General features: G+C 48.9%; 1 protein-coding gene across 2 annotated transcripts in view; it reads right to left on the reverse strand.

The window, feature by feature from the left end:
- COL22A1 (collagen type XXII alpha 1 chain) overlaps positions 1-14,664 on the reverse strand; it is a 327,910-nt gene that overhangs the window by 137,394 nt on the left and 175,852 nt on the right. For both annotated transcript variants that reach the window (XM_028852945.2, XM_077942884.1), the window contains exons 23-24: positions 12,545-12,598; positions 448-501 (exon numbers count right to left, since the gene is read on the reverse strand). In XM_028852945.2, coding sequence (XP_028708778.2) covers positions 448-501; positions 12,545-12,598 — 108 coding nt within the window. The remainder of the gene's footprint in view (positions 1-447; positions 502-12,544; positions 12,599-14,664) is intronic.

Consider the following 14,664-nt stretch of genomic DNA (forward strand, 5'->3'; position numbering starts at 1 on the left):
GCCCTGCCCCACTCAGTGGGTGGGTGTGGATTCTCCCCACTCCCCCACGCCCACTTTCAGGACACTTTTTCAGCAGCCCCGAAAGATGAGAGGGGAAATATTAGCAAATGCTTGCCTGGGTCCTCTGTTTTGCCTCAAAGCCAAATCGCAAACTACGCAAAGACACCCGAATGGGCAACCCCGGTCTAACGTGCCTTCTGCACGCCGGACTCTGGAGGCAGCTGCCGAAGTGCCACATTAGCTCCAGTGATACTCTAACCCAAGGGTTCCGGAGGTCTGAGAGTCCAGAGGCTGGGGGTTCTACGGATCGGGGTCCTCCTGTGTGTGTTTTTGCACTGGACTTGGGTGGATAAAAGACAAGAGGCCATTCACAAAGATGTCCCCAGGTCCCTCAGGCCAGGAAACCACCATCTAAGTGCGCTTGTAGAAAATCAAAGCCAGTCTTACCGGAGAACCTCCCGGTCCAGCGGGGCCTGGGACACCAGGTGGTCCTGGAGGGCCCTGTAGAGAAAGAGCACTGTTACAGATGAGCCCAGGCGAGCCTCCTAGGGACAGTGGGCATTTGAACGAGGCAAAGGGAAGGGGACAGGAGGATGAGGTGAGATTTTAACTTTATAATGCCTGATTTTTCAAACAAAAATAAACAAAAGCAAAAGGAAAAGATTTGAACCAAAAATTGCAAAACACTAACATTTCATATTTGGGGGATGGGTATACCATCGCCTGTAATATTATCTATTCTGCTATATATTAAAATGTTTGGACATTTAACATAAATACATATGTGTGTGCATATGTGCAGACACACACACACACAGTCTGACCCATGCGTAAAGGTCTTCCAGAAGAGTGCTTCTCAATCATGAGTCATAGAGCGGAGCTGGCGTCAGGGTCAGGATTGCCAGGGGTGTGTAAAGGGATCTCACGCCCAGGCCTTCTGGTTCTGTAGGTCTGGGGTGAGCGTGTCTCGCATCTGTACTTCTGAAGCTTCCTCCGTGCTTCTAGAGATCAGTCCTCACAGCCACTTGACATATGTAGATTCATGTGCTATTTAAGTCATTCATGGCCTACACTTAAACTTCGGGGCATCTTCAAGGGTCAGGAACAGAAGCAGGTACTGTTAGCAAACAAAAATGTAAGACCTGTTTCCAAGCTCCTCTCTTGGTTGAGGGGGAGGGCTAGGGAGGGGAGAAACATGTAGACAAATAATTATGGTAGAAAAGGGCTGGGCATGGTGGCTCACAAATGTAATCCCAGCACTTTGGAAGGCTGAGACGGGAGGATCACTGGAGGCCAGGATTTTGAGACTACACTGGGTAAAACAGCAAGACCCACTCTCTCTAGAAATAAAAAATAAAAATTAACTGGTCGTAGGAGCTCTCGCCTGTAGTTTCAGCTACTCAGGAGGCTGTGACAAGAGGACTGTTTGAGGCTGGGAGTTTGAGGCTGCAGTGAGCTGTGATTGTGCTGTTGCACTCTGGCCTGCGTGCAGAGCGATACCCTGTATAAAAAAATTAAAAAATAAAGAAAAAAAAGATGAATGGTTCAACTAAACCTATGAGCACAGATCCAGGTCCAGGGGGGGCCTGGGACACCAGATGGTTCTTGCACCTGGGAGTGACGCTATGCACCCGGAGGGATGAAGGCAAGCGGGCAGAGAAGGCATCTGAGTACTGAAGAAAGCCCGAGAAATAAACAACAGGTCAGGCAGACAAGGCAGGTGGGCTGCATTCATAAAAGCCGGCTGCTGTTGAAGGTATTGCGTTTTGAATGACAGCCAACAGTTCCATATGAAGACAGCGTGGGCCTGCACAGGGCAGATGGAGGCTGAGCCAAGACCTCAGAGGCCACGGGCTGTCAGAGTGAGGAGGAGCGACTTTGCCGCGAAGGTCTTGGAATAACTGAAGAAGCACAAGAAGACATGAATGGTCACATGTGTGCCCAGGAAAGCAGCCTGCGGTCTGGGGAGAGCGGAGGGAGGAAGAGTGGATGTGGGGTTATAAGCAGGGACCAGCTGGAATCACACAACACCAGGGCTGGGAGGGAGAGTGGATGTGGCGTGCTGCATATAGCCAGGTTCCTGACAGTCCTCATGCAGGGACTGCTCATTTTAGAACAGCCAGTGACCCCACAGCTGACCCACCTTCAGTGGCTCTGCTTTTCTAAAGGGGAGTGCTCTTCCGAGCGAGTTCACCACGCCCTCCTCCCTCGGCTCCAGCACCACAGACCACTGCTCCACACAGCTTCCAGAAGGTGCAGATGACTCTTCTAGCTCAGGTTTCTCTCTGGATACCCCCTCCCCTCCTCCCACACCTCCCTTCTGAGCCATCTCCACCTTTCTGAGATGGTCTCCAGTTCCCCAGTGGAATTCAACTCTCCCTGCTCCATGCTCAAGACCAACTTAACTGTGCTGATCTGACCCACAGACCCTCGAGGGCAGGACATTCTTGTTCCCTCTGCACCTCACACAGGGATTATCCCAGGGTGTAGCATCCAGCAGGCGCTCAGTAAATGCTTGAGGAAGTCTGAATTGAGCCAGACGCCGAGACTAGCTTTGCATTCAAAAAGAACAACACTATATGGCCACTAGAGGGCGAGAAATACCAAAAAATGGCAGCGGTGGCCGCAACGGTGAACTGTTCCCCTTTCTTCCTCTGGGGGCACCCGTGAGTCAAAAAAAAAAAAGTCATAGACCGGGACCATTTACTGAACAGGATTTGGGGACACCTGGACCTAGTTTTCTCGACAGCTCGCTCCGTCCTGGCAAGTCTTAGGGGTAGCATCTTCCCTCATGGGAGACAGCTGTTCACAGCTGGAGCGACAGAAGGGCCAAGCAGGGCTGCAGCGTGCCCTGGGCAGGTTCCAACCTGGGTCCTCCCTAATGGACAAGGGCTGCTGGAAGGCCTTACTACCTCCACAGGCTGCTCCAGTTTGGCCCCCCTCACCTCTCTCAGCGAAGCAAGAGCCCTGCAGTGACACAGCTCCCACACACTCCAGAGGCACATTCCAGGCAATCTTTTTTTTTTTTTTGAGATAGGGTCTTGCTCTGTTGCCCAGGCTGGAGTGCAGTGGTGCAATCATAGCTCACTACAGCCTCCAATTCCTGGGCTCAAGTGATCCTCCTGCCTCAGCCTCCTGAGTAGCTGAGTCTACAGGCGTGTGCTACCATGCCTGTTTAATTTTATGATTTTTTTGTAGAAACAGGGTCTTGCTATATTGCACAGGCTGATCTTGAGCTCCTGGGCTCAAGCAATCCTCTGCCTCAGCCTCCCAAAGTGCTAGGCTTATGAGGGTGACAGGTGATCTAATTTTACCTCAACATGGTCTTTGAAGGCCTCACAGCACCCCAAGCCCACAGAGCACATCCGACGGCCCTTCCCAACCATACAGGAGTCTCTTTGTTAGCAGTTTGAATGAGCAATTCAGTTCTCTTCCCTCCTTACATGTCTAAGGATGCGGATGGCCTCTGGAGTGTTCTATGCTTTTTCAAAATGGTGAGCCCAGGAAGCCGGCCCCTCGCTCTGGCCCTGCTTGTCTTCCTCCTTTGCTCCTTGCAAACACCCTTGGCCTACTGCTGCTTGCTAGTTTTGGAGTCTCACAGCATGGCTCTTTAGTGGTCTCCTAGTGGAAATTAAACCTCCTTGTCTGACAAGGAGGAAAACTGAGGCCCAGAGAGGCCCACTGAGGCCCACTTTAGGTCACACAGCTATCATCTCTGGCTGCTGAAGGCACATCTGAGGGCCTGTCCCAAATGCAGGCACACAACCCTTGTTTAGGTTCAGAGGCAGCAGGTCAGGGACAGGCCCCAAGGGTCAGTGACTTTTGAGACACCAGGTAATTCTGGTGAGCTGCCAGGCTTGGGCATAACTCGTCTAGGCCAGCTCCGTATTCCACCATCACCACCACTAGCACTGCTAATGAACCTGTGAGCATAACATCCCAGGAAGAAACACAACCCAGGAGATAGGAAAAACCAGAAAGGCAGGACAAGGGGCTCGGCCACTTCCATTCAGCGTGGGCTCCACCTGTGCTTCATACACCAGCTGATTCCAGCCCTCCACTGGCCATGGGAGGCTGGGCTTTTTCATTAAATTTACAGAAGAGGAAAATGAACTGATATTAGATAAAGCTCCTATGTGGATACAGCACCCTGATCCCTTCACTCCTCCCGAGCCCAGTACCCCAGACTCGCAAACTGTCTACACAGTCCCCACTCAAGGACACAGGTCTCACCCTGCTGTTATAGCCCCTTTCCACCCTTTAACACAATGTGATCTCCTAAAAGACTCTCTGCATGTTAAGGGAAACTAGAACTTAGGGCTTTAAATATGGGTTTGAAGATCTCAAAGTCTATCTTCCTGGCAAGACCACAGCACCTGGTTCCATGCTATGCACATAGTAGAAGTTGAGTCACTGCCTGCTTGTTTGATGCTGTACACTTAGGAATGAGAGCGAAAGCCTACCCAGTCATTTAACCTAGCAACTGCGGTAGCCATTTACAGAGAGAGAGAAGCTGGAAGCAGCTGGAAGCAACTGTCTGAAAGTCTGGAAACCTCTTCCAGGGGGGATCACAAAAAGGGTGAGGTGATTTGCTTCCAGCCTCTTTTCCAATTTACAGGGGACCTGCTCACAAGTCCAAGTGGGAAACGCTGGGTGCGGTGGCAGAAGGGAACAGCCCTCGGGCTGCAGCTGCAGCCAGCCTGCCCCGGACCCTGGTCTCTTGCTCGTGCTCTGCCTTCAGATGGCCACAGAAAGGCACCCAGTGGGGGCAGAAACTCTAAACAGAGCAGCCGCCTCGCCTTGGGGGTTACATTCAGCCTTGTCCTGATTACCACAGGTCCTGCTGCTGGGACTTCAGCTCCGGCATAACTCACTTTGTTTCTGACACAGCCTCAAGCCAGCCATGGGGAGGGCTGGCGAGGGAGGGGCGGGTGGGCAAGAGCATCCTGGGAGGACCTGGACATGAGGGCCTTTCAACCCATGGCTGGGATAGCTATTTCTACTTTGGCACTCCCCCAAAACGAAGGGAGAAAACTTAATTTCCTAAAGCACTGACTATATGCCTCGCATCCTACAAGGACTTTGGCCATATTACCACAAGGCCCCTGGACAGTATTTGTCTCCCTGCCCATGAGCAGGTCCCTGCACTCAGGATCTGGGAAGATCCACACCTTGGATGGAAGAGGGTATCAACAGGTGACAGGGTGTGGGTGATGCCTTTAAAGGGAGAGGGGCAGTGGGCAGGCACAGCTTGGATCCTGAAAGCCAAGGGCCTGCATTATGCTGGAGCTCCTGGAAGAAGTTATCCCTGGAGACCCAGTATGGCGGTGGGCAGGGCTCCTTCCCCCAGCCAGCACCTACTATGTACCACCGTGTTCTCTCTGGGGTCTTAAGACAACTCAGCCCTCCACTCCAGAAAATTACAACCTAGTAAGACACATAAAACACAGGCCTCCGGCGTCCCAGGAAAAGCATCAGAGGGCTCGGGATCGAAGGCACGGTTATATTTTGAGCAGCTGTGTGACTTACGGCAAGGGATTTGGTTTCTAAAAATATATAGTAGGTACAAAAATTCTTTCTTTGCAGAATTGTTTGGTATAAAAACCATGGCTTCCGGCATATAGCAGAATTCATGAGATACCTATTGAACAGAATGAAAACAGAGAGACAAAAGAGGTGCCTGAAGGCCACGGAGCTCAGAGGAAGGCATGGTGGAGAAACCAGGAGCATCTCGAAAAGTGGGGTGAGCTTGGTGTGGAAGGGCTAAGTAGGGCCTGAACAGAGGGGAGTGGAATAGGAGAGGAAGGAAGCCACAGGAGGATGGAGCAGCTGAGCCATGGCTAGATGGGAGGGGGAGGGGAGGAAGAAACCACACCTGGGGCAAGAAAGACAAGGCTTTGTCTTCCAGGGAGCACAAAAATAATAGAGCTGGCGTCAAAGAGTGACACAAAAAGACTTATGCTAGAAAGACACACTTCTAGGCTGGGCGTGGCTCACACCTATAATCCCAGCACTTTGGGAGGCCAAGGAGGGCAGATCACCTGAGGTCGGGAGTTCGAGACCAGCCTGGCCAACATGGAGAAACCCCATCTCTACTAAAAATACGAAATGAGCTGGGCATGGTGGAGCATGCCTGTAATCCCAGCTACTCGGGAGGCTGAGGCAGGAGAATTGCTTGAACCTGGGAGGTGGAGGTTGCGGTGATCCAAGATCACACCATTGCTCTGCAGCCTGGGCAACAAGAGCAAAACTCCATCTCAAAAAAACATAAAAAACAAGGACACATTTCTAGTGTCCTTAGCAGTCAATGGTAGGAGGAAATCTTGCAAAATGAGAGACCACGAGACAGTCAAACATGAGATCAGGCAGAAGGCAGCCAGTGCCGGCACTGGAGGAAGGTGATGCGGGGAGGGATGCGGACAGACCAGGGGCAGATCTGAGCCAGACCTCAGTGCTGACGTAGTGACCAGCTGGATTGGGACTGGGACACAACCTAAGATACTCAAAAGGGGAAGGCCTTTAATGGAATGATTCTGCAGGGGAATGGGCAGGTGTGTGGGGCTGCCGTGGGGGATGATAGATTCAGTTTTCATCTATTTGGTGTGTTTAGTTAAAAAGTCTGCAAGGCCTGAGAGAGAGAGAGAGAGAGAGAGAGATTGAGAGAGAGAGAGAGATTTCCAGGGGTAACTGTGAACGTAAACAGAGTACTGGTCTACCCGTGTTTCTGTTGGCTGAGGGATCCCAGAAAGCTCTTGCATTTTCCAGATAAGAGAACACTCTGTAACAGAGGCTCAACATCATCTCAGCTTTCTTGGATGACATAATGGCACTTCAGCATCTTGCATGGCCTTGGGGGACTTTACCATGAGGCTCGATAACTACTGTTGAGTTTAGACCAACCTTCTTTGGCCTTCTGATTAAGCAGTACCCTCATTTTATGTCCTTTTTTCTCCTGGAAATCAAGTTGACAACACCTCAAACAGAACAGCCATTTGAATTACCTCCCTGGTAAGTTTCCCAATGAAACCAGAAGACTAATTGCAGAATCACAGGAGAGCAACACTGAACTCATTCTCTCTCTTTTTCTGCATATACTTGAATGGCATTTGGGTTTTCTAGGGCTAGAAAGCCCCTTTCCTTTCCTCTCCTCCACTTCCTCCCACCAAACAAACTTCCGGAAAGCCAAAGATTCTACACATTATTGTCCTTTTATAGATGAGGATATCAGAGTTTCCAGACTTTCAAGAAAGAATGGGACTCAGGAAGGCCGAGAATAAAACGCAAGAAGTGACACTGTCAGGAACACTCGCAGATGCTGCAGGCAAGTCACTCTTCCCCTGTGGGCCGGGGAACAGATAGGTAGAAATTTATGTAAGAAAAATCTAGGACTTTGGTTGAGGATGGCCTAGGTCAAATCCCACGTGACCTCATACTACATCAATGGACTTGGACAATGGACTTCACCTCTCAGAGCCTTCCTTCCAGCTGCCATAAAATGGTTGGAGGTCCCTTCCTCAAATCACTATGTGTGGATTAACGAAGTGTGAACTAGCCCAGAACACGGAGGACTTCACAAATGTTACTTTTCTTTCTTCTCATTTAACTGTTAACAAAATAAACAACCAAATCATCTAATTATCAATGAGTAACAAATTAGTCAATAGACATAAATGTTAACAATAAAATATGACTGTTTTCATTACTAGTAATGAAAACAATTAACCAGTTATTAATTATCCAATCAGTCCAATTATTAATGAAACAACACTTGATCCCTCTAATACTACAGTGACTATTTAATATGATTAGTAGTTACAACGATGATGCATGAATGACCAATTAACCTAATTATCATTAATAAATAATAATGATTCCTAATAACCACCTAGTTCCAATTGGATTTATAAAGTTAGATGGAATTTGAAGATGCATGAAAATTACTTGCATAAATTAGCATGACAATCAAATTTCTTCGTGACTTGGACATGTTTATTTTGGGGGGAAGCTATCCTCCTCTGAGATGGTAGATCCCTGTGGCACTAACCCTATGACCTCCCACTTCAAGGGGTTTCTGCACAGAGGCCCAGGCCCACAGCCCACACAGCCTCTTCTCAGGTCAAGGCCTCCCCTGCCTGCATTTCCACCAATTCAAGGAACTTCGTCCTGAGCACAGCACCAAGCCGCACTGCCTGTGCATAAACACTTGGCCAGCCCAGACACCAGATTTCCAATTTTCCTAAAAGGCTGCCAGGATACAGGAGTCACCACATAGGACATCATGGATATGTAGATTTATTGTAAAATTTTCTAGCAGGTGGAATATTTCATTTTGAAAGAAAGGCATGAAAAGCATCTTATAGGATCCCAGCCACCCCAGGGCTTTGCACACTCCGAGATGGCAGTGCTGGCTCTTCCCATAATGCCAAGCTAATTAAACTCTCTGAGCTTGGTTTCTCTAGATTTGAAATGAGGGTAAGCAAATTTTGCTCACAGGCAGTTATAAAGAATAGACACGATTATGTATGAAAGCTAAAGAGAATGCTTGGCAACAGCAGAAAGCAAACACACATGTTTCCCTTTACTTCTCCCCGCTGCTCTTTCAGGGACAGGCTGCCATGGGATCAACCTCAGTTTTCCAGGTCAGTGTCAAGATCCTGCTCTGGGCCTCCACGGAGCCCTGACTTCCTCTCCAAAGTTCAGCTCAGTGGATTCTCCTTCCAGATTAATCCTGTGCTTTTGTTTGATGATGCTTTGACATCTTGAGGCTTTGTGGATGCAGGGAGGGCCTTCCCCTTCCAGGATTAGCTAATTCCTAGAGATCACAAAGGACTTACTTGAGAGTAGGACTCTGATATGCAAACTAGCCCATCCCTAGTCCACCTTCTTCAATCAGGCTCCTGTGGTCTGGGACAGAACACTAACTCTCTGCCCTAAATTACCCCTGAGTCAGGTACTAGACCGTGAGAAACCACCCGTACAGCTTGGAGCCTGCAGACATTATTCAAACTGTCCAATCCTAAGCCTGCTCAGCAACTGACCTTGCCTCACCCTTGCCCAGTAGAGGCTCCTGCCCAAGTTTGCCTTTCACTTGTTCTGCCTCCAAACTGCCTCTGTTGCTCCCCGACAGCTCTGCAGGAAACGGACACTCCCGTCCATTGAAACCGTGAGGAGCAAACCATCTCCAATGACAGTCATCTCCTGGTCTGTGGGCCTCCCCCTGCCTGAATAAATACAAGATTTAGGATTCAGATAAAAACACCGTCTCTATCTGTGTCTCCTTCTGGCCCATTAATGTATGAATCCTCATGGCACAGACAGCAGTTACTTAGATTTTACATCCCCAGAGCTGCATTTGGTACCCAGTGTGAACTCAATAAAAACCTATGGAATGAATAAATCCATGAATGAGCAAGCAAATGCATGATGGTAAGCAGGAAAAAACAGAGGCAAGGCCCAGGCAAGGTAGACACATGGATATGTCAGGAAGAGTGAATCAGAGGAAATGACTGAGATTCATTGAAACCCGGGCTCTTGCTATGGAGAAACAGGAACACTTTTATACTGTTGGTGGGAGTGTAAATTAGTTCAACTATTGTGGAAGACAATGTGGCAATTCCTCGAAGATCTAGAACCAGAAATGCCATTTGACCCAGCAATCCCATTACTGGGTATATACCCAAAGGATTATAAATCATTCTATAAAGACACATGCACACGTATGTTTACTGCAGCACTGTTCACAATAGCCAAGACTTGGAACCAACTCAAATGCCCATCAATGACAGACTGGATAAAGAAAATGTGGCACATATACACCATGGAATACTATGCAGCCATAAAAAAGATGAGTTCATGTCCTTTGTGGGGACATGGATGAATCTGGAAACCATCATTCTCAGCAAACTAACACAGGAACAGAAAACCAAACACCACATGTTCTCACTCATCAGTAGGAGTTGAACAATGAGAACATGTGGACACAGGGAGGGGAACATCACACACCGGGGCCTGTCAGTGGGTAAGGGGAGAGCATTAGGACAAATACCTAATGCATGTGGGACTTAAAACCTAGATGATGGATTGATAGGTACAACAAATCAACATGGCACATGCATGCCTATGTAACAATACTGCACGTTCTGCACATGTATCCCAGAACTTAAAGTAAAATAAAATTAAACTTTTAAAAAAAGAAACCTGGCCCCTTAGCATAAGAGTGGCTGACCTGAACACAGCTTTGATTCCATCAGGCAGTGGCCCCATCCAGGCCACCAGGTGGTGCATACTGCAAATGCTATATTGCCTGGTTCTTAACCACTGAGATCCCTGAACACATTAGGGTGCACAATTACAGGGTACAACTCCCTGCCATGAAAAGCCCGGTAATTTTTATATCTATAGCACATAGCTCAATGTCTGGCATTCAGTAAAGATTTACTGAATGAAAATGACTTCAAAGTTAAAAATGAAAGAATGAAATCTCTCTTCCCAGATAACAAACAAAGAGTTGTAAGGGGAAAAATTATAGCTTAAAATAATTTGATAGAGCTGCATTGATGGTGATTTTAAAATATACAAGGTTGACTCACTATGAAGCAAGGTAATAAAACATAAGGCAAAACCCACTCTGTTTTTCATTATTAATAGCAAAATGCCACAGTGAATGTGAAATCTTTAGAACATGGTGAATTATGATGGATCATATATTCCTATTCCCTGCTGCATCCTGACCCGAATGAAGGGTGCAGAAGTGAAGTCTCAGATTGCATCCAAGGTGCCATCTTTCACTAGAATGCTTTCATGCAGCCAGCAGGAAAAACTGGCTTCTGAAGTGCAGTGAGCAGTGTTTTCCGGATGACTGCCTCCCTGCCAACGCGGACAGACAGTGTGACCGCCACCTCAGGGGGTCTGGTGTGGGGGCGGGGGGGCTGTCCAGTCCCAGGTGGTGCTGAAGCCAGCTGCTTTACCACGGCTCTGGGAGGACAAAGCAGAAGAGTCTAGCAGTGACTCGTGCTTACCTGCTTGGTGCCAAAGAGGCCAGGAGAACAGGGACAGCCATGTCTGTCTACCCCGTGTGCACTATGCCTCGGGACCTCGTTATCACCTCTCACAGTCACTGCTCTTTCTCAACCTTCGGATGTGCCCTCCTTTTTTGTGGTGAGAGCTGAGCCTGGGTCTCTGCCATTCCCTCTGTGCCTTCTGCTTGCTGGTCCTGCTTCAGCATGAACTTACTGATGCCAGGGGAGGCCCAGATTAGGGGACAGGAGTGAAGATTCGGTGGGGGGTGGGGTCAAAGAAAGGATGAAGGGAATTCTTTACACTGCAAAGGCCAGGCATAGAGCTTCAGGGGCTTGCCCTGTTTTGTCCACGCTGTGGTACCTTGTGGGGAATGCATGGTGATACTGCATTTGCAAATAAGGAAGACTAAGAGAGTTGGGCCTTGGTCATGTAGGGAGGAAGGGATATGGATTTGAAGCCAGGTGTCTGCCTAGCAGAGGGTGGCCCTGAGTGAAGCCCTCTGCACCTGGTGCCTCACCCCTCATCTATGACATGGGGACAAGGACCCTGAGGGTACCTGTCTAGATGGCTGGTTGTCAGGATCCACAAGGCCAGCACTAGGATGGCACAGCTGGACCTGTGGGAGCAGGGCCAAGTATGGCCCGTGGGAGTTGGGCCAAGTATGAGGACAGAGGAAGCCACACCAGAACTGAGTCCTAAGAGACCGAGAGAAGCTGGAGGAAGGAGGAGGAGGCAGAGAATCCAGGGAGCTAGGACAGCACCTGCCTAGGAACAGAGGCCTCTGTGACTGGGGCCCTAACCCCATCATTTTACAGATGGGGAAACTGAGGCCTGAGCAGGGGAAGGACTTGGCCAATGTCCCAGTGTTTTGGAGGACAGACTGAGACCCAAACCAGGCCTCTTAGCTCCTATGACAATGGCCGCCTTTTTGGTTTTCCGGCGTCTGTGGCTGAAGGGGGCTGTAAGCTCCCGTTACAACTCTCACTGGGTTCATCTTCCTATCCCTGCTGCTCCGTGCCCTGTGCTCCGGCGGCACCACATGCTGCCCGATTCCTGCCCAGTGCTGTGCTGTGGTACACCAGGTCCCTGCAGAGCTGTGACCCAGGGAAGGTCCTCCCTTCTCTCGCCCCTGCCTGGCTGGCAGTGCCTTGTCTGCCAAGGGGAGACAAGCCTCCTCGTGGCTGATTTCCCCACCACCTCATCCTGGGGTTCCCCCCTCACCTCCCAGCACTTCCCTTTCTCCTAGAACTGCTCATCACTTTTGTCACCCCTGTCTGCCTCCTCCAGATGGCAATTCCTTCAGGATAGCCAACAATGGTCATTCAGCTCCCACACCGGACAGCGGAGGAGGAGGGAGGCAGGACACATGACCCACTGGCCGTTCTTTTTAATAGTTTGATGAGGTGACCAGCAGGATTCTGACTGCCCACCCGAGTGCTCCTGTCTTTTCTCTTAGCATTTTCTCTTAGCATTCTCCTAGCATTTCCATAGCATTGCTATGGAAGAGAATGTAAAAGGTAGTTACCTGCAGCCCCAGCGATCCAGGGATCCCAGGTGGTCCCATGTCACCTTTCTTCCCCTGAGTGGAAAAGAAGAAGCTAAAATTAACAAGCAGGCAATCGTCAACCAGAGCTGGTTTAATAATGAGTCTCGGTGAACATTTGGGTCTTTATTACTCTCAACCTCCCGGATTAACATTTGTCCCTCAGGAGCGCCCCACAGAGGAGCAATGTGGAATCGGAAAATGGACTCAGGCTTTTTCTGAGCTCAGGAGTAAGGCTCTGGGTTCCAGCTCTGTAACTTAAATGTGTTTGGTAACACATGGCCCTGTATTCAAAAGGTACTGAAAGATATACCCGAGAAAAGCCTCCTTTTAATCCCAGTCTCAGCCACTCAGTGCCTTTCCTTGGAAACAACTAATCTTACCAGATGTTGGTTAATTCTCCCAGAGAGATTTTATGCATCTGTAAGCCTTACACACACACACACACACACGCACACACACACACAAACACACATATTCCCCCGTCCCCCTTTTCTCCACAGACTTCAGCATGCCATTCAATCTGTTAAACTTTGCTTCTTCGTTTCCATTTAATGCATGTAAGCCACATCCCATATCACATGGAGAGTTGCTGGTATCCTTTATACAGATGCATGGTTTTCCCCGTGCAAATGAGGCATGATGCATTGAAACAACCCTCTCCTCGTGGCCAGGGAGGTTACCACGGGCATTTCTGCTCTTCTGCTGTGGGAATCCACACTTCAGTGCATATATATTCAGTATCCAGTAAGGTGATGTTGTGGGGCCCTTAAATAGGGGTGTGGGCCATCTCCTTAAATAGGGGTAAGGTGTGTGTTGGTTAGTTTACACAATGTGGTAATGGCATATATTGTATAACAGAGGTTATCTGAAGGACAGAATACAGCCCTTTTTGGCATTGTCCTGGTGGATTTTTGATTAAATGAAAGCATTGCAATCGGAAATTGAAAGTAAAATAAGACCTTGATAAGATCTACCTTTTTGTGTGTGCCTATTTCATGGCAAACTCTCTTTCTAGTTCTTCCCACATGGTCCTTTCTTAATTCACTCTGCAAGAGGATCCCGGAATGCCCATGTTTTCATCCCATTGACGAGTGTGCAAATTGAGGCTCAAAGCTCATGTCTCTGTTGTTGCACAGCTAGTAAGGGGCAGAGTTCAGACCACACCCAGTTCTATGCAGACTAATAAGTTCTATGCACAGTAATAAGGCCTTTTTTTTTGAGACAGAGTCTCACTCTGTTGAACAGGCTGGAGTGCAGTGGCACAATCTCGGCTCACTGCAACCCCCACCTCCCAGGTTCAAGTGATTCTCCTGCTTCAGCCTCCTGAGTAGCTGAGAATACAGGCACATGCCACCACGCCTGGCTAATTTTTTGTATTTTTAGTAGAGACGGGGTTTCACCATGTTGGTCAGGCTGGTCTCGAACTCCTGACCTTGTGATCCGCCTACCTCCGCCTCCCAAAGTGCTGGGATTACAGGCGTGAGCCACCGTGCCCAGCCAGGCCTTTTTCTTACCTTAGACTGTGCCCAGACTATCCCACTATTTCCCCACTGATCCGCATCTTTCTCATTTCTTCCCTCTCTCCACCCCTTCTTTTCTCCTTTCCTTCCTTTTCTCTTTTCCTTTCTTCCTTCCCTCCTTTTTTCCTTCCTCTCATATTTAATGAGCAACTAGTATGTGTTGAACCTAGGAAATAGGCTGTGATCCCTCTACCCACACCCTCCCAAAAGCAGCCCTTCCCCAGGCGCAATGGGCTACAGTGTTGCCATACTCTCCTGCCTCCACTTCCGAACGCCACCATCAAACCAAGGTCTGTATTCTACACATAATCCTCGAGGAGGTTGATGCCACTTTATTAAGGAAACAAAGGTATTAGGGTTGCACATGAGGGAAGTTTGGTGAAGCTCAGAGGCAAATGTTCTTTACGGAGCTTCAAGTCCTAAAATTTCAGGGGTCTCACACATTAGACTTAGCCCATTGTGGTTGAAAGTGGAAGATAAAGTTCTGCCTCTTTCTCCTGCTTAGTTGTCCACATACTCAATCCTCCTAAATGCCGAGCCCCAGGGACAACAGCAGGATTAAGGTATGGCCTCTGCCCA

This window comes from Macaca mulatta, chromosome 8 (assembly GCF_049350105.2).
Source record: "Macaca mulatta isolate MMU2019108-1 chromosome 8, T2T-MMU8v2.0, whole genome shotgun sequence".
In the NCBI taxonomy this organism is placed as follows: domain Eukaryota; kingdom Metazoa; phylum Chordata; class Mammalia; order Primates; family Cercopithecidae; genus Macaca; species Macaca mulatta.